The 23733-nt window shown below is 40.7% G+C and overlaps 1 protein-coding gene and 1 long non-coding RNA gene across 4 annotated transcripts in view; both read right to left on the bottom strand.

Annotated features, from left to right (window-relative positions):
• Positions 1–17798, bottom strand: part of LOC125977064 (contactin-4) — a 48805-nt gene extending 31007 nt beyond the window's left edge. For 2 of the 3 annotated variants that reach the window (XM_049733231.2, XM_049733229.2), the window contains exons 1-5: positions 17345–17798; positions 14197–14333; positions 8558–8690; positions 7737–7912; positions 4446–4541 (exon numbers count right to left, since the gene is read on the bottom strand). In XM_049733231.2, the coding sequence (XP_049589188.1) occupies positions 4446–4541; positions 7737–7912; positions 8558–8690; positions 14197–14251 (460 nt within the window). In that variant the 5' untranslated portion in view covers positions 14252–14333; positions 17345–17798. Of the gene's footprint in view, positions 1–4445; positions 4542–7736; positions 7913–8557; positions 8691–14196; positions 14334–16932; positions 17146–17344 lie in introns of those variants that run through there. The other variant, XM_049733230.2, reaches the window with a different exon arrangement.
• A 473-nt stretch (positions 17799–18271) lies between these two features.
• LOC125977066 (uncharacterized) lies at positions 18272–21355 on the bottom strand. The gene is made up of 3 exons (XR_007484549.2): positions 21006–21355; positions 20113–20194; positions 18272–20049 (listed from the first exon to the last, which is right to left on the bottom strand). It is a non-coding gene; the product is annotated as an uncharacterized lncRNA (long non-coding RNA).
• Between the last annotated feature and the right edge of the window lie 2378 nt (positions 21356–23733).

Consider the following 23733-nt stretch of genomic DNA (forward strand, 5'->3'; position numbering starts at 1 on the left):
ACATTTCGCATTCGACAGCTCGTTGCATACACAAAAAGAACACATGAAATTGAGTGTGGGGGGGCTCTGTTCCCCTTGGGAATGTCATCAAGGGTGAAGACATCTGCTTCCACAATTGTGCAGATGACACACAGCTTAGTGAAAACTTCCTTAACTGAAAAAAGCCATTTAAAACCCTTTGCGTTTGTTTCGAGGTTCTTTTTTTGTACCTGTTACTAGGATACGTTTTCCTGCAAAACTTTGTGAAATGCAGATGTCACCTGTTCTATACTAACGGCTGTCTCCCCAGCAATCACATCCTTTTTCTCTCTAGCGCAGAGAAATGCCATTGAATATGAAAGCACCCCAGTGGATGTGACATTAATGAAGACCCTGCGCCATTTGGGTGTCTTCTCTGGCATCCAGGTTGTGGCAGGGTGACAAGCCAAACACTGAAGATCATTTTATCCATTGAAAACAACATTCACTATATTTGTGCTTGACATGCTAACTTTTACTTTCAGAAAACTTTCTTCTTTTTTAAATTGTAGGTTGTTTTTTTTAAGGGGGGGGGGCACAGAACTGAAGATGTGTCATATTTTTGAGGAGCAGTCTCACATTTTTGTTTTTTCTTTGGCGTTATATACAAAATTAAGCATTTGCAGTTCTTAATACTTCTTTATATCAATGAGGTTTTTTTTGGTGTGTGATGCAAGCAGCATATTTATGTCTGGATCTGATATGTACAAGAGGCCACAGGAACAGCTGGCTTGCTAGCAACTGGTGGGGGCATGATTAAGTATTTATGAGGGCTTCATTTTTTTCCTTCTCTTTTTTGATTCTACAGTTACAAGATGAGATGTGAAGAGAAGGTTATCTTTTATTTTCCTGAAGCTGAATCAGGTGGATGTGTGGGTGAATATACTCACAAACACATTTAATACACAAGATATAACGCTCTTTATGTAATTAAATGTGCATTTGAAAAAATATCTCAAGGCAAATTGAAAAAATATTGGCTTGTCATGTTGTTTATCTCAAATCATCAAACATTAATAATGACATGAAACCTGCTCTTTTATTTCTTTGGTTTGTGTTGCACCTTTCTACTTTTTAACGGCATAGCAATTATACAAACAGATAGATATAGACACCCTTTTCCTCTCCCATATGATTTGCCATTCATCACAGCATGAAGCAAAACATCAAGCAGCAAAGGGGGTACAACTATTGTACAGCTGGGAATGTAAGTGGCCGATCCTCATTATTTGCGATTATGATTTGACTGCAATGCATGAGCAGAAGAACATCGAGTGATGATGAAGCAGACGTCCATTGGGATGTGTTACACTACGGTGGCACCTGCCCTTGCTCCCAAATGATTACAGGGCACACAACATGCGTGACAGTCTACCATAAAAACAAGATATTGCAAACATTAACTCGCTTCAGTGGAATTTTTAGAGCTGTAAACAGGACTTTTTTTTTTTTTATTTAAGCAAACAAACACTATGGGAAACGGAACTGCAATCACAGTTCATATATACATGTTCTAAGTCATATTGGAAAATTGTTTAAAATTATTTAACTCATTTTTTTTATTATATCATCCCAAACCTGGCATTTGACTAGCAGCGCATCGACATTTTATATCCACTGCATGTCCAAATGCATTTAAAACTGTCATTGAAGCTCATTGATGCCTCCCAGAATGATGACTGTCTGGTCGTCAAAGAGCTTTGATGGCTCTTTCAATCTTAAACTAAGCACATTTTACACAAGTGCCTATGAAAAAAAAAGCACCTGTCTCAAGGATCAACTTCAAAAGAGAAGCCTTTCTGAATATTCAAAGCGTCACGATGGGCAATCAAATCTTGCTCAGTGTACCTCCCACTCATTTTTCAAACTGCATTGACTGAAAGGAAAATGGATGGCATTTAATGTCTTGTGTTTTTAGAGACTCGGGGAGGTCCAAGTATCTTGGTAATATTCATAAAGCACTCACCGAAATGAGTGATTTCAGTCTTGAGTGCTCCTCAGAGGTCTGGGTATTAGACAATAGAGATCCGAAGCATTATGTCCTCAAATAAGGTCAAAACACAATCCTTGTGAATTAAACATGTTCAATATCATAATCAGCAACTTTGAATGGCCTTGCTTGAGCAATCAAAGCCTGAACAAGATGGAAATGAAGTGCAACTCAAGTTAGTTTTATGATTTCTAGAGCGACATGACATTAATCAAAATAGCAAAACCATTTCTTAAACAAATGTAAAAACTTCCAACTAATTGAGAAAAAAGAAGCCAAGACGCTCCACTTATGGAGTCTGCAGAAGGACTTAAAAGCTTCGTTGTGTAACCAAACACAAAATTGTCATATCTTTTCTGGTCTCCTAGACGTCTCCGGTCGATTGTCTCTTTTCCAAAGGCTGGACTGGATGTACATACACTGATTCTTTTTTTTTATTATTTAAATCAAGCCTCGGGTAGCAGCAAAAATATTCACAACAGAAGGAAAGTGATTTCAGTCTTGAGTGCTCCTCAAAGGTCTCTGAGCATTCTAAAATAGAGGTCAGAGGCATAACGTCCTCAATGGAAGTCAAAGCAATGTCACATTTTGCAGCCCATTAATGCCCTCAAAAAAGACGGAGTCAGAAATACTCTCACTGATCCACTGTGGCAGCCAGAGGGGATATCGGCCCGCTACTGTACCAACCACGTCGTTAAATAGAACCCAACCACATCCTTGTCAAGCATTTAAAAATATAACTGCATTTGGAAAATTGAAGCCCAACAAGTCGGATACAGGTGTCATAGCCAACATGAAAAATATTCCCCCCCCAGTTTCTTTTTTTGTACAAGTAGAGAAGAACCTATAAGGAAGCGCTTCATATTTTCCCACTCGTCCCTGTCACACCCCACACGTGCACACGTGCAGACAATACAAGTGATAAAACAGCACCAATGTGCAGTGTAAACTCAAAATAGGCTTAAAAGGAGATTTAGGAAGACTGTCACTCACACGTCTCCTTGGGGAAATGTGTGCGCGCCCCACTCAGACTCCTCTGTGACCTTTTCATACATGATTAGGAACTCTAATCAAGAAGAGTGTCACTCCCTGGAATTTGAGCATATCCCATTTCATGGTGCTGTCACGTTGCCGGCTGCCTGTCATCATGGCTGGTGCTGTATGATGTCAAAATTGAACATGCTTGGGAGAAAAGCCGCCAAAAGTGTGGAGGGGATGGAGTGACAGTGATGTGATGTTTTTACATTCAGACAGGCATACGACTAAAAGGGATTGTGACAGATTACGAAAATGTGTCATTTCATAATCAGACTAAATAATCCTCGGGAAAAAAAAATCAGGGACACAAATGTAAATGAAATAACAATATAGTAGCTTAGAGTAACTTTTAAGAATATATTGCCTACTTTATATTTTTAATCTCATGGAAATAAACACCCTCAAATATGATATCGTAGTCCTCGGAGTGCCCTCCCCGGGTCCGAGTGGAGGAGTTAAACTATCTGAGGGTCTCGTTTATGAGCGAGGGGAGGATAGGGCAGGAGCTGTGTCAGTGCAGTGTCCGCAGCGATGCGGTTCTTAATTTACCGCTCGATCTACGTTCCTACCCTCATCTACCGTCACGAACTGTGGGTCGTGACTGAAAGAACAAGATCGCTGCGGCCACAACGAGTTTCCTCCACGGGGTGTCTGGGCTCTCCCTTAGAGATAAGGTGAGAGGCGAAGTCAACCAGAATGGGCTCAGAGTTAAGCCGCTGTTCCTCTGCAACAAGGAGCTAGAGGAAGCGGCTCGGGCATCACATTCGGATGCCTCCTTGGAGCCCTCCTTGGTGAAGTGTTTTGAGCAAGTCCTTCCACCGGGGAGGACACGACGAGACGATTTCTTCCGGTTAGCTTGGGAGAGCCTTGGAGCTGGAAGAAGTGGCTGAGGAAGAGGGAAATCTGGGATTTCCTCATAATATCCTTATCTGGTTTCATTTATACCACAGCAACCATGCAGGTAGAAATGACGCCATAAGCCAACAATAAGCAGATGTGACTCCCTCCAATGAGCACGAAAAATATTGTCAGTCCCGAGAAATTGGCCCCATCCCCTCCCGTCATTCTCCATCTCTTCGTTCTGTCCAAACACGTCTTGCTGCCTGGATGGGCACATGCTCCATCCAGAGGCCAAGACAGCTGTCTGCCATGCATAATGTGTCCTCTGAGACCTCCCACTGGCAGGTGGAAACCCACTTGAGCTCTGGGCCACTACGGGAAGGTCTGCAAACATATGGCGCTGAATAGGGATGTGCAGAGCTTTCCCCTCAATGTGCAATGCATTTACAGAATGGGATTCAAATATTAGGAATACTTTCAAATGTGCCCTCAGAATTGGAGAAAATATAAATACGCCATTGCATTGTTTAAAGCTAACAACTATTCAGATTAGTGTTACCTCCTGAATGTGGTGGTGGGCCGCATAGAAGAACCACTCCTTGACCTTCCCGGACTGAAACGGGATTTCTCCGGTGGGTTTTGAAGTTTTCCAAGTCTGAAAAAGACACAAAAACAAGCAAACATTACATGACCCTTCAGAAGTATTCACTATTATAACTCGCCTGGATCTGCTACACAACTTTGAAGATTATTATTTATAAGGTAATGCTACTTTTTCTTTTTAGGACTGGACCGGAATGGCAAATTAGTCTTCTTATTTCCTTGCAAATCCTTTCCATGCAATAACTGCCACGGCAAATCTTCCAAATTACCGTATTACTTTGTGAGGCTTTTACAGGCTTTCATAGTATTATTCTCTTCTTGTTGCATGTTTCGAGGAGGCTTACGTTCTTCGGCAGGAAAAATCTAATCTTTTGCTTCCTGTCCCTGATGATCTCTTTTGTTGTTTTCGCGTTGAGTTTTGGGTCCGTATCTTTTTGCATAATGAAGGTGTGTCCCATTTGTTTCTTTTTTTCAGCCACAGTGAGCTCTCTTGCTTTCATGTTAGAGAAACCTCTAAAGAGTCTAAACATATTCTTTGCAGGAAAAACACACATTTAAAACTGTTTACGCAATCAACACCATGGGACACAACTAGCCAATAAAACACACTTGGCACGACCATATTTTAATAGTTTAAAATAAAAAGTGGGTTTGGCCAAATGTGACAAACAAAGATGCTAACTTCAACCATGTATAAACAAAAATGTTTTGAGCAAATGTAAGATTGACCTCACTATTTCAGTCCATTAGATGTTTGTGCTCACCGCCAAGGAAAAGTAAAGCTAAATCTCAATCAAACAAAGCTCAAAGCGCTGCACTTTTTTTCTTTTTTTTTTGGTCTTACCGAGACAATCCGCTCAATACCAAACAACAGCACAATTTTGGAGGATCCGAACCACTTACTTTCATCTGGAGGCCTGATAGAAGGTTAGATAAAAGCCTCCCGAAACAAAGTGGAAATGAACAAGCGACTTCTATTCAGAAAATTGTATTTTGGAGGGTTTTTGGCCAACATCAAAGTCTGGTGATTTGTGACGTGTGTGGAACAAAGAACCGATTTTCTCGACTCATTGAGACAGACGTAGTCTCACTTCTGTTGTTGCGTAAAGAAGTTCAACTCCCCCGTTCCTTTCCACTTAAACAATTGCCTCTCAACAGCCCCCCCAAAAAATGAACAAAAATCCAAAAATGACATTTGATACGTGTGTGTGTGTACATTTATATTGGTAAAGGGAGAGATCTCAAACTCTTGATGCACTAGGCCAATCAATCCGTATTAGTCTGTTGAGGCAAGTGTCTACGTCTGATAATAAATTACACGACAAGCATTGACGAGGATGACAGGCCTGCTTAATATTCCTCCAGCAAGAAGAAGTCAATAAGTTTCCACTGTATTTTCCAATTACCAGACAAGAATAAATGATGACATTAACGACAAGTGAATGATGGTCTGCTCAGATTAGATTCTAAGGTTTGGTCATTTGTTGACAATGTCACTCATATTTCTTCAATTATATTTGGAACCCGGTGAAGAGTCAATGCGGATGTAGATGATCGTGTTGGTTGCTTCCCGTGACAGTTCCATCAATTGTCCCGCTATGACCTTAGCAGCCTTCAACTGTAGTCAGAGGCGTACATGTATGGGCTAGTGTCATCCGTCTTCTTTTTTTATTCTTGCTTTGGTTTAATTAACATGATGGAAAGGAGTACATTTCAGCCGATAATATAAAGGGCAACTGAGACTGCACGCCCGTGTCATGCCATCCTTGATAGAAATATAAGAGAACAAAAAAAAAAAGCATTCCTTCATGGAAATGATACAAGGTTCGAAATGGTTTTGTGAGAAGCAGTTTTAATAATCAATAACATAATCTGAGTAGCAACTTTTTGATTTTGAAGAGCAATTCTCTGCCGGTTAATCACAGGGAGAAAAAAAACCCCGGTGTGAACCTATTTTTCTTTATTAGACGTTGTGACCTTTTGCTTAAAAATGAGCTTTCCCTCTAATTTGACTTTTTGGTTTGACAGAAGACATACTTACTTCTCTAATAAACCGTGAGGTCATTAATCCCAGCAGCTAAAAAATGGAGGCAATCATTTCCAGCTATAAATACACAAGCGATGATTTCCTTCATTGCTTGCAGCCATTTAGGAAGGTGAGCACATTATTGGCTGATTGGTTGACTGCATTTGCTTTACGATTTTTTTCTTCACGTAATTTAATTATGTAAGATGTGCGGATATAAAATGAAGTTAAAACATATTTCAATTTGAAACCTGACAAGATGTCTTGCCCTAACTGTTTAACATCTTTCTAAAATAATGACATTTACTAAAAGTATCTCTCTCTCTGTTAACTCAGTGTTATATATATATTTAACTCATAGATAATGTGTTTTTTATTTATGACGTGATTTTGGACGGTCATATTAAATCCATCATAAAATCCTGATGAGTTCTTCTGAGCATAACTTGTGTATTCGGGAGAGCAAAGTGCTTTTCCAAGCACATGCTCTGCCTTCTAAAAAAGTAATTTTGTTCCGGGAGTGAGGCATCCCCTTTAATTAGATATCAGAGCGCTCTTAATCTTGTTGTTGATGACTAATTCTTCTAAAAGATGTTAGGGTGTTAAGTCACGGGCTATTTTCACAGCACAATACAGTGAGTAAACGGTTTCGTTTAAACTAGTATGTTCGGGGAACAGCCAGATACTTTGATGTGTGCATAACGACTTAGTGTTAAAATCAACTTAAGCCACCATGGGGAAGAAATGATCATCAGCAGACTGTGTGAAATTGCTCTGCTCTTGCTTACCGGCGTACTGTTTTGCAAAAACTTATTTTTCAGCAAAACAACAGCAACGGCGTCAGTCCACATGCGGCACTATGCCTCCAAGGTTATTCTTTGAAATTGGCCCGTTTCCAAATGGTTTGCCCTCTTCTTCTCGGTGTCACAAACTTTTGATGAATGATGCTACTCGCGAGGGTTGTGGCTGTCCACCTCCTGAGGCGACCATAAGTGATGGTCGCTCCCACTCAATACTCGCTGCCCTTGATTAGTCAATTGATCCGAGTTGCTGATTATGTAAAGTGGTGCACTAATAACTCATGCAAATAGAAAGTACACTTTGTGCGTAAACAACGCTTTGAGTTTTAATCTGTTGGGTTAACCCCAGGAAACACAAAAAAGGAATCCTTAAAACTGTTTGAATATTAATGAGAACCCACGATGGGAGATTAAGACTCACATGCAAAGGTTAGACTGGCCTCTCGGCTCACGATGGTCCCAAAAGCGTTGGAGGCGAGGCACTGATATGTTCCGGCATCCTGGTCTTTGTTCAGATGACTAATTCTGAGGTTGCCTCCTGATAAGCTGTAGTGAGATCCAGATTTGGGATGGATCTCCGTGCCATTGAGTTTCCATCTAAAACAGAAAATAAAATGAAAATCACATAAAACTTTAAGATTGTGTCACAAATATTGCTTGTTTGTGGTGTGTGTCCTTGCACAGGGGCACCGACGAGAATTTGGAAACCAGTGAAATAAATATCACAACCATTTCAATGTCATAAATTCAAAATGTTTTGTTGTTTTCAGGCATCGTTTACGCAAAGTCCAATTATTCAATTTATTCATGAACATATCTTGCACGCTATTTTTTTTAATGAGATCCCAGATCAATTGAAAGCAACCAAGGAATTGTTTATTTGGCTCCTGGAATGCCATCACAACATATTCTGACTAAGTCAACCAGTTTGAATGAAATCATCTCCTAAGTGTATTTACAGTGTTTTATTCAAGCAAGCAGGAAACAACAGCGGCTCCACTTGATGGCATGTTTTATGCAATTATCTAACAGAGCGTGTACACAGTGGCATAAATACAACACCATCTGGCTTATGAGGCTTTAAATGTTGGGCGGGCTGTTCGCTTGATGCATTAATTCCTATCAATCGAAAAAAAAAGAAACATGACTTTTTTTCTGAAGTTCTGTTTGGAAATGCAAAATGAAAGGCACCATCTGATGTTCATAAAACAGATGATTTTTTTTTTTTTTTTCCCCACTCACCTATACGCTGGAGGTGGGCTTGCTTGAGCTTCACAGCTGAACAGCACCTCTCGGCTCTTCTCTGTCGATTCCACAGGGTACACGATGCTACCAGGCTGTTTGGTGAAGACCGGACACTGCAGGACGGTGCTCACTGGACGAACACAAAAGTCAAAGTTTTGATTCTAAACACAGCTTTATATGGTGGTTGCAAACAGGTTTATTGTCTTTCAACTTTTCTACTTTCATGACCATTCCAGTTTCTTTATTGTCAGTAAAAATCGCCAGAAAACAACCCCTTGTCATTTGGGAGCTGACAAACCCGAAGCTTTTAGTTTTTATTATCCCTTAAACAAACAGTGTATTACATTTCTCTGCCCCCAGGCAAAGTGAATTTCTATTTTTTATAGCGTGTGTTGTGGTGTGTACAACCTACAGTGTGTCAGTGGTACATCAAATAAGATGGAATATCTCAGAAGTGTGATTTGTTGTCACAAGAGTTGACACGCTTTGATATTACGGAATGTATAAAGTGTAAAGTTCATCATCAACACCTTCAAAATGAACGCAAACTTTTAGCTAGGCTGTGTTATTTTTATTTATTCTTTAAATACAGGGATGGTGTACACTTCTTTCCGCAAAGGTAAAGTGATAATTGGATTTTTTATCCGAGGTGCGCCACCAATGTATTTTAAAATGGAACAATTTGATTCAGATTTCTTCGATGTACTCACATCATTTTAATGGTAAAAAAATGTTTTTTGCAAGTCTTTTTTTGTTACACCCCTAATAGCCATCCATCCATTTTCTGAACTGCTAGTACATATATGAATATAAAACACACATACACAAAAGTCAGAATGGTATAACTAATGAAAATTCGTCTAACATCACATACGTATGTTTAACATCTGAAGTTTCCCTCAAGGCGACCAAAGCTTTGTTCTAGTTGCCTGAACAGATGTTTCAGGAAACTTTCTTATCACACAAGTGGGTCTTTCAGCATGCACTCGCCGGCTTGATTCTTGCAGTCGAAAGTAGGTCACAGTACCGCCCCCCCTCCCTCCACCCCTCACACACACATACAGGTACCCCCAACCAGGATTCCCAGTGGACCGCGCACTTGCGACAAGCTGATTCTTTTTTTCCCCTCACTGTAAAAACATTGCTCATTTGCATATTCCTCCGAGAGGGAACAAAGTCAGCTCAAGCAACAGGTTAACACCGGAGGGAATATATTGCGACTTGTTTTTTTTCCTCTCAAACATGGTGAACATTGTGCAAGGGAACAAAAAACAAAAACAAAAAAAAAGCTTTGAGCTATACATCATTCACTTCACCAGCTTCGGGATATTCTTGCATTGAATTTCATTTTAATGCATTCCAGTCAAGTTGTTTATTCATGATGATGTACTATGGCGTAGATTGACTTTGACAGGTGGTTCATTTAAAATTTGATGCTCATCTGGAATGAACATATCATCAGGAAAAGAATCACAATAGATTCGAATGCCATTGTCAGTGAACAGAACATTCACAATCTTTTTTTTCCCCCGATTGCAAATAAACCACAAGTTATTGTTTCATCACACTGTCATTAGAACACTTGTGTACGTCACGGTGTTTTTTTGCCTCACCCACAAATTCCCCAGACAAGTGACAGTAACAGGTATACAAGTCTGAGCCCATATGATGCAACACCTCTGATGCAACACGCCTGGCACATAACAACCAGGATGGAAGATGTGCTGCCAGTAAGAAAAAAATTCTACAATCTCTCTTCTTTTTAAGGAAACAACACATGTCAGCCTAGATAAGTAGCAGCAGCACTGCATTGCGCGTCGGATGCATGAAACGTTATTTGAAATTTACGTAAGAAACGTAAAGGACAAGTTACAATATTTTACACATCGGAGTTAAAGATTTACGGCATTTACGTATTTTGTATGTCACGACCTAAATTCAATCACTTATGCTGAAAAACATAAATTAGGAAGTAGAGACGAGATGTCCTCTTTATTGACGACAAGTAATTAAAGCTCACTAAATCAATAAATTGAATAATTTTCAATTCATCAAGGAGACCAACACTTGACATAATGATCAATTTGTAGAAATATTTATCAACCCTTTACTCAAATGTAAATGTAATGTGACTGTAATGCTGAATGTAATTTGAAAAAGACATATATTTTAAGATACCACCTATCTTCTGAATATTTTTTCAAACAATCTCAGAGAAGTATTTTTAATTTTTCTCAATTAGCATCCTCCTATCATTAACCCCCCTGCGAGGGGCAAGAATAGACATAGCCGTCCAATCCTGGTGGCTTTGCGCACACAGCATGTTATTCACATTAATCATTGATTTCTTTGACATGGCACAGAGAGGAGGGAGTGGGAGTGCGAGGGGCTGTGGCACAAAACACACTTGAAATTTCCAATGGCGTACACACCTCCATGTGCCGGTTGCGCACATGCACAGCAACAAGGTAGTCTAAGCAGACATGAATAAATCATGTATCGAGATGCAGATGAAAGGGAAGTGTTGACAAAGCAAAACAAAGACAAACAAAGACGTTGGACCGGTGGAAAAGCAAAAGGGGAGGCTTTTTCTCGAACTACCTCTGAATACCTAACATTGCCAATTAACCAGGTCTCGGCGGCAAGGCCATCTGGGTATTGTCCGCCCCCCCCCCCCCCCGTGTTCTCTCCCCCCATTCTCCCTGACATAATTGCTTCTTCTGAGGAAGAACAGGTAAGTTCACCTTAAGATGTCTAGAGACAATTTTAGAAACAAAACTTGGGCTCTTACGAATGCTACCATTAAGCAAATTCCAACCCTGATTGAAAGTATTAATAAGACGAGGAAAACTACTTGCATGATGAAGAGTGTGAAAGAAAGAATAAATGCTGATTCGATCGATTTACACTCCAGCCAACTGAATTGCTTTTACATTTCCCCACCTGTATTTCATATTCACAATCAGTATGAAAGGGGACAGATGGGCCAGTTATCGCCCAAAGCCTCGCAGGTCTTGGGGCCACAGGGTCTGCCCGACAGGAGACTGTCAGGTGGTCTGTCACTGGCCGGCTCACTACGGGCTGCTCACCCGGTGGAGTGACAGAGGTCAATGTTCATGCTGTCGCTGGGAAATGGCCTGAAGAGATCAGGGGGCCTCGACATAGTTTCAGGCCATCTGACATACATGAAATGCCCTTCATGGCCAGTGAGCACGATGATGCAAACACATCATGAGCGCATCGTGTTTGAAGTCACTTTTTGAAAAATTCAGCAGCGCTCGCTGTCGTGAGAGACTACATGAACTCCAAATCCACAATGACAAGAAAATCATTATTTACATCAATTTGTTACGTTTAGAATCTGTGGAAAAAAGAAAAAAAAATCTAAAAGCTATTCCCAATACCCACAAAAGTCAAGATTAATTTTCTAGTACAATCGAGAGAAGAAAAATCAGACAGATGTGTTTCGGATTGTCCACCATGGAGGTCGATTCTACTAATGCGCTATTCATGGACTCACCTTCCTTTGACTCATGGAATTATGCCAAATGCTAATTCTTGATGATGACAGACTGCTGCTAACACAGTATCACACAACGCATTATCATCAGTGTATATAATAAGTCTACACACCCCTGTTCAATTCTGTTCAAATGAGACCAAGAATGAACTTTTTCCACCGTTTGTGTCCAATAACAGTCTAAAAAAAAAAATAATCAAGATATTTGCAGTACTTCTTTAAATTATTTATTGTATCTACATTAAAGTTCTGCCATGACCTCCAAAGTTTGTCCTCTTTTCCTGTTTGTCATGACAGTGGGCTTGCAGTGGTGCCCACTTTTCCCCGCTAAGGGCTTGCCGTGACTCGCTCTGCGTGTCCAGTGTTTGAGTGACACATGGCTAAACGGCTGCACAATTGCCCCAGCTCTTCGCTCCGTCTTTCTCCTCATTAGGGCTGTCTCAGCCCGTGTTTAAATCTGCTACGCTGCTCACAGAGCTCCAAGATTTCCATGATGTCTTGCTCAAATGAAATCTTGGAAAAGACACCAAAATTGAGTCAAGGAGTCAAATCTCCATCCCTTCTGTTCTCCGCTGCATATTATATACACTTCAAAACTTACATCGGCACTTGATTATTCTAGTCTAAAGTAGTATAAAATATTTTGTGCATATTGTCACATCTCCTGTTGTGTTTGTTTTGCATCAAGCTTTCCTAGGCAAGTTGAAGGCTGCGTTGAAGTTGAAGGGCTCACGAGATTCCTCTCAGAAAGTGTTGGGGGATTTGTTGAACAATGCTCTTAAGCAGGATGTTTTCCAGCATGATGCATTTGGACATTGTTCCCCCCCCCCCCCCCCCCCCATCTATTGGATTGATTTCACCGTATCCCGTAATAGGAATGGGCAGGTTGAAGGCAACAGTACATCCTTTGCACACAACATCAATGTACCATGGCAACGTCACTTGAATTAAAAATAACTACATAAAAAAAGAAGAATCTGTGTTATTTTACTAAGAGATTATTTATCAGGCTTACTCTGTATTAAAAATCAAATTCAGCCCTGAAGCCCAAAGGTGTCCACCCTGAATGTAGATCCTAACGGCCCAATTGCTTAATGATGTTGTGCAAGAGAACTTTTGTATGTATTTTGCAAGCCGCTAACATTGAACATTAACGGTAGAACAACCATTAATAAATCTAGCTCATTACTTTTTACTAGATCTTATCAAAAGGACCTTAAAATTTTTATGTTCCACAAATTGTAAGTTGTACAATGGGGGGAATAGCTACAAGGCAAGCAATTGAAAGACATCAGGGTGTATTAATTTCCTCATTACCTAGCATCTTCATTAGTGACAATTTTACAAACACGCACACACACACGAACACACAGCACGGCTGAGCAAAAGTATCAGAATGATCGAATAAATTGTCTCGTTTCGGTGATATTGTTAGCTCGACGAATATTCGGACAGATTGAATGAATCTGAAATATGTCATGAATGGATTGAAGATATCAAGTTTGAAAAGAAAGGCTGCACAAATCGCACGTGCTTCCTTGAAAATGATACACTAGCCAATTCCGTTCTATCTCATTAGTACTTCACTGGGCTGGCAACTCATTTTCTTTATATAAGACTCTGATGTATGGCGGATGGTTTTGCAGCAAGGATCCATTTCACAATCACTGACCAAAGCTATCCTAACATTATAAAGCCATCTGCAGCAATTTAATTAACTATTCGATACCTCCACATTGGTTTCTCCACTTGCCATTAATTAAATAGTTTAAATAGTTTCGGGCGTTCAACAGAAAAATCAAACACAAAATAATGAATAGATTGGACAGTCGAGCTTACAGAAAGAGAGCAAAGTTTTTTTTTTTAATTAACTACGGGCTACCATACATTGTACATTCGTACAGTTTTATTTTCTTAATGTCATGGTAGATTTTTTTTTCAATATAGCCTCCATCAAATATTCGACAGGTAGATTGTTGAAATTTTATGTTTCCTTTTGTTTTTATTTATTTTTTATCTTAAATCCTTTCAGCTGGCTCATATCCGTGAAAATATGACTTGCAATTCACAACAGCAGCTTGGGTATGCATCAAAAGTTGTTAATGAGATACTTTACCTGCAAGGCACCCCATGAGTGACTGCAGCAGCAGGAGTTTCCATAGTAACGTCATCTTCAATTTTCAAGGGTCAAGGTAGTCTCACATCCAGTCACAAACGTATGGAATCCAATTTTCACTTGTCTGCAATATCAATCTACAAACAAAAACAGACAACTGTTATGAGTAAGATGATGGCATTGTACTTAAAAAAACTACGCAAATGAGAAATGATTGAAAGCAAAAGAGGAAAACTGTCACTCATTTGTTTTCCGCTTATCCTCACGATGGTCACGGGTAAAACAGTCATAATGAACTATTATGAGTTGAAACATTTCTGATCATTATTAATTGATATCACCAATGTCATCAATCCCTCACGTCCTTCTCCATATCTCAAGAGTTGGACACAGTTAATGATCTTGTCAACATGAAAACAAGATGTTCCAAAATTCTTTCCTGTTTCTATCCACACTTTTTTTGAGTCACTTGACGTAGTGGCTAACTGCACTCAATCTGCTAATGAAAACCTAACCAATGTGAAGCGCATACGAAACGTAGCAGAACTTATTGGAACGTGCCATTAATCATTAACGATGTACTCTGCACCTTCCAGCCGAGACCTCCATCCACCTCTCGAAAAAAAGATGCCTCTTATCTTCATACATCATTAAGAGCCTTGTCAGAGTCCGTCTTTGGTACATCAACGGTGCACGCTTGTGACCGGCTCCTAGAGAGTATTTTAATGCGTACTAGAGTGCGTTTGATAAAAGCACACAGCTCTTGGACAAGAACAATAATGACTCCTTGGTAAGGAAACAAAACCCTTTAACATTCTGAATTGACCTTAGTGTAACATAATTATGCTAAGTTCAAAACATTTATTCATGATATGGGAATAACAAATAAAATCCAAGAAAAATTTAATTGGTAATATAATGTTGGATGAGTTAGATTGCCATTTTCTTCATCAAGCCTAACCTAACCTCAGCCTTAAAACTAGGCCAAAACCTTCAGAACTGGTTGAAAAGAGTCCGTTTCTGTGACTCTGCTGAATAAATGCACCATTTGATTATCAAATCATAGAGAAATATAAAAATATGTCAGGATTTCACCAGAATTTTAGGGCTAGATGTCTTTTTTGACCCAGGTGGAGAAGTCAAACACCAACACACATTTGAATTCTGAATACCACCTTGACCCTATAAAATTCTTTATGGCGATGCGGGAAGACCTACTACGAATCTCGAGGGTGTAATCTAGAAAAATCCATTGGGTGTATCCTACAGAGAGAAACAATAAACCCTCAACCCTACGACATTTAGGTCAGTTATTTCCATATTCTGGGGGAATCAAGCAGTTCTCCGTAGCTGAAGGTGAGTCCATGTACTATTTCCGCTTCATGTTTCTGTGTTCCAGTCCCCAGAGTCATAGCTGCAGTTCTACATATCTTCAGAGGCGAGGCTTCATCAATCCAAGTCTTATTATGTACTTACTCTTCGTATGCAGCCGAACGTATTCTCAGTCTCAAATTGACTGCAGTGGTGCATCAATATACTCCCAACCCAGTCACAGCTATATATTAATCACATCCATGACGTTTGTTCCTCCAAAACACATATACTGGTTTACATATTGAGTCTGCACGTTTCTTCACCCTCAACACTCGACAACTAAAAGATCTTAACTGAAGTGAAAAGGTTTTTGTGTGGTCAAACGAGTTTACATCTTTGCTGTTTTCAAACAAGCATGATAATTTATTCTCTTCTTTGGCGTCATTTGTCTTTGACCCTTGATTAAGGCAAAGGTAGTAAACAGATCCCCCACTCCCCCCACCCCGTGTTATCTTCTACGAGTCAAACGTTCACAATACATTCTGTGCGTCCCTGAATCCAAAATCAACAGTGGACAAAGCACATCATCAGAAGCAATCATGAAGCATTTGTTCAAATCATTTTTGCAGACCTTGTAAAAGTCAAGCTGGAGCTGGTTGCTGTGGTATTCTGAAGTACCAATTCAAGCCAGTGCACACAAAAATACATTGCTGGGGAGATAGAGTATTTCAGCGAATGTTTGCTGGGCTCTACAGAAAATTTAATAGTGTTCCCATTGGAAAAAAGAAAAAGAGTTCAGACTTATGAATCCCACATAAAATCCTAGAAATCAACGATAAATCCATTCACCCATCCAATTTCTTTTCCCCTGTTAGGATTCTAGTAGAGGTAAAGCTGACAATGGGTTAAAGGCGTGGTGCATCCTAGTGGCTTGTCATTCGCAAAAGGAGTAGTCACGCTCACACTACAATCAATTTAAACGGAAGAATATTCAGTCAAATGTTTGTAGCCGCAATAAAGTGTCTAACTTTGAAAACAACAATATCCGTTTTATTGTCTGACATAAATCGCAAATCGTCTTTTTTGTAAATCTCAAAGACACGATTCTTTGTTTCTGTTTTGAGTCAGTGAGTCGACGCAACAGATTGCACCGTTACTGCAGTTTGTCTGTCAGCCACGACTCAAGAAGACTTGAATGAACAATGTCGGCTCATTATCGCCATGCTGGTGTGTGCCACATGCTCTGACAGGGTTAGTGCCTCATACACATTTTCTTGGACTGTGCTTGCTCATTAAAAGCACCGCTCTCTAAGCAGCTTGTAAGGGTCATAAGATTCCAAAATCAGTATTTTGAAAACACTGCAGTCCCCCCCAAACCGTATTCTAATCTGGTCAGTATAAACTGGATGATGGTGGGCTCACCCTCCACTTTTCAGGGATGAATGGCATCTGACCTCACGCCCGCCACACAGGATTGATACCAGGGGCTCAGATTCATTCCTGTGTAATCCCACTGTATCCTGGACTAGACCGCTTGCAGTAGGCGGGCAACAGCGGCAGGAATACAATCTGAAAATCTGCAGGGATTATAATTGGGAGGGTCCACTGTCAGGGATTAGTAAACATCTGCACTGGACGCAGATTACTTTTTTCTCTCCCTTTAACTTCCAACATGACAGTTTGTGAATAAAGTGGATTGGCAGACAAAGCAAATCATGTCTGCACACTCCTTTAAGAGTTCTTATTTAACATGTTTACCTCACGACAACATATCTTAATCACAACACATGAATATGATGATTTAAAAAAAAAAAAAAGAAAATGTGTCACCAACCTGTTTCGTGCTAATTTTGTCCAGCCTCTATTTAATCCGTATTTGGTGACTTGGGCATCGCTGCCGAGTGCCACAATGATGGGTGACTTGTGCGCAGATCCTCTTTCTTCTCCGTGTGCGCTACATTTGATGGGCTGCGCGGCTCTGTGTGACAGCACTACCGTGCGTCTCCATCCCTCTGCATCAGCATCTCCGAGTGTTCTTGCAGGCTGGAAAAGTGAAGTCTCGCTCGTCCTTACTGCTCAATGCGCCGAGGGGGCGACCTCCGTGCTGTCGCGCAGGAGCGGGGCGCGCGATGGCGGCCGGTGGGCTCAGAGAAAAAGAGAGAGCCCTGCCTTTGGAGTCTCCCCGGACCAGCCTCTCAATGTGCCGGCCATCCAAGCGGAACAGACTCCCTCCCCTCCTTCTCACACGCCTCCCTCTACTCCCCCCCTCCCCCTGTTGATGCTGGGATGCAGCGCGAGTTGGTCATGGACCACTTTCGGGCTGCCTTGTGGGTGCCGTTGAAGTGGAGGGGAAAAGGCGAGGCGCACACCATTTAGGGAACGACTATTTGCACTTTTCTCTCTCACTGTCTGGGTTCCTTTTACCCAGTCAACTGCGTAATGTTTTGTAACAGGGTTCACACACTGATTCATATTTCTTGGTGTCTCAAAATACATCATAACTATAGTCCAAGTCTACTTCCAGTGTGGTACTGTACTAAATGCAAATGTAAACACTTTAGGTGTTTTTTTTATTTATTCCAAACTGTAGTCTGACATAATTCTATGTGACTCTTACAATATTGAAATAAAAGTATCTATTTCATGTTTCTTGATAAATGGATTAATATGTGTCCATCAATGCCACTTGGATGTCACGCTTCCATTGGATGTAGATGTGCTCTACTTTTATGCAAAAATAAAAAGAAAGAAAACTAAAAGCTAGAGCCTGTATTTTAATAAATAACAGGGGGGAGGGAGGGGGGGACAAACTAATCATCGTCCTTTGTGCACCGGCAGTATTACACATTTTGAATACGATTCTGGACCTTTGCTCTCTGTCATCTCCTTACATCATCTCATGGGACACATGAGTCATTACATGGACGTCTTTCTGGAGAAAAAGGAGGGGTCAAGCCTGCCTATTGTATGACAGACTGAGATGAGTGTTCGTTCAGATCTTGGCTCTTAATATCAGCTTTCCTTCAGCCTGTAAGATTTCTATGAGAATGGGCTTCAATAAAATAACTGAGGATTAATTCAAATTGAAAAGATAAATTGCATGATTAGATGTATGCTTTAACACGAATGGCATTAAATTCAATAGCATGCATAATGCAATTGCCTTTTTCACATTATGAGAGCACAGGAGTTGGTTCTAAATTTATTTTCTGTTTTGTATTTTAACTAAAAAAAAACAGCTGCAAACGCAATGGCACATGACAGAGATTTAAAGTCTGTCCGTCACCCGCTCGGACCGCTCCATCCAGCCCAACCCCACGACCAACAGGGTCGCATATGATATAGAGCAGACGCATCATCTCAGCCAAGCCGTGTCTCATTACTCAGGCTGTATTTATCCATCCCGGCTCAGGAAGTCTGCGTTTATCAAGCCTTTTTATCGATGGCTGTGTGGATCATTACAAGGGATGGACTGTATTTCCTGTGCAGTCATAATTAAGTCATGCTTCTGTGGCCATTCATCAGTCGGGCTAGCTTGAAAGCAAGGCTTCACATAGTCAAGTTTTCCAAGCTAAACGTTATTTTACCATAAGTACGTCTTGTGTAAACCCGCTTTTAACACACCCCTCAACCTCACACGATTGAAAATCATCTAGTGCACCTGTCATCATGTTGCCAACTCCTGGGGTTTGGATCAAAATTATGAGAGTGCAAGCAAGTGGAAGAACCATGCTTCAGCATTTTAAAGCTCATTTCAGCATTACTGTCACTTTTATGTTCACTGCTGCTGTGCTGAGTTTGGGCAAAATAACAAGACAGCAACATGCAACATGCAGAGAGCGGGAAGGTGAAGCGCTTTGTTGAATTAGAATAAGCATTCGTGTTTAACCTCAAGGGCATTCAATATTTGAGATTGATACACGTAGGCAATTCATCAGCAAAGTAATCCCGGCGGAAGGGAAGAAAACATAGAGGTGTGACGAGTTCAACAAAGAGCCGTTCGGTCGCTAGCATATGCAAAAAGCCACTGTGAGACTATAAACAGAAAGGACAGTTAAATCTCTATCCTTCCCCTGTTGCAGCACAAGAACCCTGTTTTATGGTATGTGCCACAAAGCAGAAAATTAGTTCTTGAAAAAGTCATTAGCAACTCACTTGTTTTATAGGGTGACTTTTGCGACCACCACCACGTTCTTGTCTTTGCCTTTTGGCCAACACTTAAAAGACAAAAGCTGTGGGGTGGAAAATATTTACAGACAACAGTGAACACTAAATTACTTAAGTAACAGAACGAGGGAAGTAATTGCAGTTAACACTTTGCTGTTTTTGTAGCGACTGTCATCACAGATCCATTAAAAATTCCGACGTGTTAACTTGCTGCTTGTGTGCAAGCAGGTCGTCCTCTATTTGCCTGCTAATCGGCTGCTACTTCAGTGATCCGACTTCAGCCAATGACTTGAGGCATATTGTATTTCAGGGAAATTTTGCCTGCAGTCCAAATTTCAAAAAGTCCCAGGCGTTACCGTCTTGAGGGTCCCACTGCAATTAAAGGTAGGTGGGCGTGAGTGGGGGTGGTTTAGTTGTGCCAGCCCATCTACTCACTTGTGATGTACTGATCTTCAATTCACCGATGCGACACCTCTCATCTTATCGCGCCTTGGCAGGTGCAGCATTTAGAGCTCTCCTGCGTGTGCGAGAGGACGTGTTAACAAGGATACACGGAGCGCCCACGTTTGGGAAGTGTTGTAACACGCTTTGTACGAGGCTGGTTAAACTTCAGGATCAAGTTTGGTGTGGCTGTGGGCACACCATGAGTGGATATGACTTTCACTTTTCACTTTAACCTTCTCTGTTCCCTCCTGAATTGTAAATGTAATTCATGAAAAGTTATTCTCTCAAAAAGCTTTTTAATCTTTGAACGGCATATGAATTTAATGGTGGCCGTGCAGTGAATGGATGAAGGAAATTGTCACAAATTGTGACGAGGACCCAACTCCATTTGTTTTGTTAACTCGACTCTCAATTTAAGCATCTTCTCACACCTCCTGTGGCTTTCTGAAGCGCCCAGTGATAGAGATAAGAGGCCCTTTAGAATTTCAATCCAAAACAGATCTAATGGTCTTATGTAACGTTACCTAATGGACAGCCCATTAAAAGCAAAATGTTAGCAAGTGCATTACTGCAGCAAGATTAAACATGATAAGCGAAAGCAACTCCTTTCCTAAGAGCTCCTCAACAAAGGCCATAACTTTCTGCTGATTAATAATTTACACAAACAAATCAGCCACCACAAACAATAAAGGCCCTTCAACCACTCTTAAGAGTGTATTGATTGTTGTGCTTTATAACACTGGATTGAATACTTTCAAGTGGATGGATGTACAAATGCAAATGACCCAATTATTATTATTATTACTATTATTATTATTATGAGAAATATTGCACTGATTTCTTTCTCAGGTCATTTGATTCAAATTCTGTAAATTCTTAAATACCTGATTACTTGGATAATCCTGACTCGTTTGAATGATGAGAGATCATTCAAAGCAGGGGTCATCTGTCACGGGTCGGAATGGAGCAAGGCGACCAAGTGCAGCTTGGACGAGGTTTTATTAAAGGGAAAAACTAACAGACTCGGCAGACTTACGTAACTTACTAACAAAACCAACAACAGAAACCGAACAGAGACGTGAGACAAAAGACATCAAGACGTTAATGATCCGATGGGGCGTGAGGGGCAGACAGGACTTATATACACGACAGGTAAGAAGAGGCAGGTGAGAATAATCAAACTTATCATGGGCACACAGGAGGGGAGGGGCGAGCACACAGACAGAAACCATGACAACAGATACATAGTGGAACGGCTGGGGACGAGACGTGACATCATCAGCCTTTTTGAAATTGATAAGAATGGGAAGTCTTGGGCCAGTCAATTAATGCTGTTACGGATAACAAGCCAGGAGTGCTCAAATGTATTTTATTATTATTTTATTTTTTTGCCCATTTGTTTGAGAGCAAGACTGAGATTCACTCTTTGTTGTGTTTTCGCAGAATCCCCAGCGGGCACGGGTACCGGGAAACAAACGTGCTTTTGCAGAACTTCAGAATGGGAGCAGAAGGCTCAGTCACAGGAACAGATAGTTGACAGGACAGAAGTCTTGCTCGTGGGCGGGAAGCGGAGTCACCGGGTAGTGTTGTAGCATCTTGTACAGATCAATAACACTCTGACCAACATTACGTCAGCAACAGAGTCTTAAATTGAGGAGGGGGATTAGCCGAGTGTGACTGCCAGACTGATTGGGTATGGCTGTCGTGGCAGACTGTGACATCTAATTAGATCTTATTTATATGACGGACTGCTGCATTGTTAGCCAACGCGTCAACAGGTGAAGATGGCTTCTTATTACGTTGTTCACGTCATCTCACAAATGCAATCACAGCAACAAGTAAAAAAGTATCTATACTGTATACTTTCCTTTTAGACAGAGCGTCTATTTATCATGTGGCCCTACCACCAGGCAAGGTTGAAAAATGTGCTTTTTGGGTCACACGTTTCTTCTTCTATTTGCAAAAAGATCCAATTACCTTAAGCACATAGAGCTTGAGCCATGACACGCCCCATTCCACACTCATTCATCACTTTTGTCTTCAATATATTCCTAAAACCCGGCTTGGTATGAAAGTATAGTTCCTGAGTGAATAATCAACAAGCATTGAAATAAATGTATCGTGTCTTGAGAAAAACAAACAAAAGTTTAAGCTATTAAGTTGTCACTTCACACAGTCTGAATTCTTCTCAGGAGCAAAGGACTGAAGGCTAATAATAGATGGCTTGTCAGGACTGCAAAGGGGATCCATCATGATGTCTTAAACAATAGATTGCCTGACTGTATGGGAGCCTCTGCCAGTTCACTCAAGAGTCACAAAAGTAAGATAACGAAAAGAGAGAGATGGAAGACCAGAAACCTTAGTAGAGTGGATAAGAGTGTGGTCCGTGGCCAATGACCCCAAGGGGGATGTGCTCAGGCAATTGGATAAAACTGATGATGACAAATGTACTTGGCGGTAATAGATCTCGGGATTCTTCTGACCCAAAGAGACATACAATACCTGGGCCTAATTAATATGAATTTGTCTTGAAAATTACCTGGATATTTTTCTTTGACAGATATTTTCTTTTAAATAGCATGCATTGTCAATAATTTCCAAATATCCTTTAAGCATATACAATGATGCCACCCTTCTTTTCACGGTATTAGCAGCATATCTGCCTAACTAGGACTGCAACGAGAGGGCTGGCACTTCATGTATAAATCATTCAAGGGGAACAAAGGCAATAAGGCAAAGTTTTGAAGGGCGGGACTAGTTTAACCTCTGGTGTCCTTCGAAAGGAGGAAGGATGTCACTCTTTTTATGAATTATACTACTGTCGGTTATCGCAGATGGGAAACGGGCAGAGCTTTCATCCCCCCCAGGCTGCACTTTAATGTTAATATCTCAACAGAATGTTAAACCTCAGTTTGCATGGTGAAAATCTGCTTAACTTACAATGTAAGGTTTTTTATTGATACACATTAATGTGAACGTGTGGATCGCAATAGTATAAGTGCTTTGTGTATAAATGTACTGTATTTCCGGACTATAAGCCGAGAAATCGAAAACCCACAGTGGCACGGGGAGAACATGCAAAGTCCACACAGACAGGAGGTGGAAACCCGCACCATCCTAACCTAAACAGTCAACATCTTGGTCAGGGGTGTCAAACTCATTTTTTTCACGGGCCGCATTGTAGTTATAGTTTCTTTCGGAGGGCCATTATGACTGTCAACTCAAATCAATGTATGAGCACCTCATATTATATACAGTAAAAGCTACAAAACAAACTGGCAAATAACACATTTTCAAATCAGACGAGTAAAAACTGATCAAATATTTAAAAAAAAAGATATTATTAAAACTGAAGACAATTTGCAATTCTAGTAGTGACACCAATTTGATGCAAAATTTGTCTTCGCTGGCCACATAAAATGATGTGGCGGGCCGTATCTGGCCCCCGGGCCTTGAGTTTGACACCGGTGGTCTAAGGGATCAACGACTGAGCTGCAGGTCTTACAGGCAGCAAAACAAGATGAGACAAGGGAAAGAAAAACAAAATACCCTCTTCACACACACAAACACATACGTATACGTAATATGTGCACGTACACATTATATATACAT

The sequence above is a fragment of the Syngnathus scovelli genome, chromosome 11 (genome assembly GCF_024217435.2).
Source record: "Syngnathus scovelli strain Florida chromosome 11, RoL_Ssco_1.2, whole genome shotgun sequence".
NCBI lineage: Eukaryota > Metazoa > Chordata > Actinopteri > Syngnathiformes > Syngnathidae > Syngnathus > Syngnathus scovelli.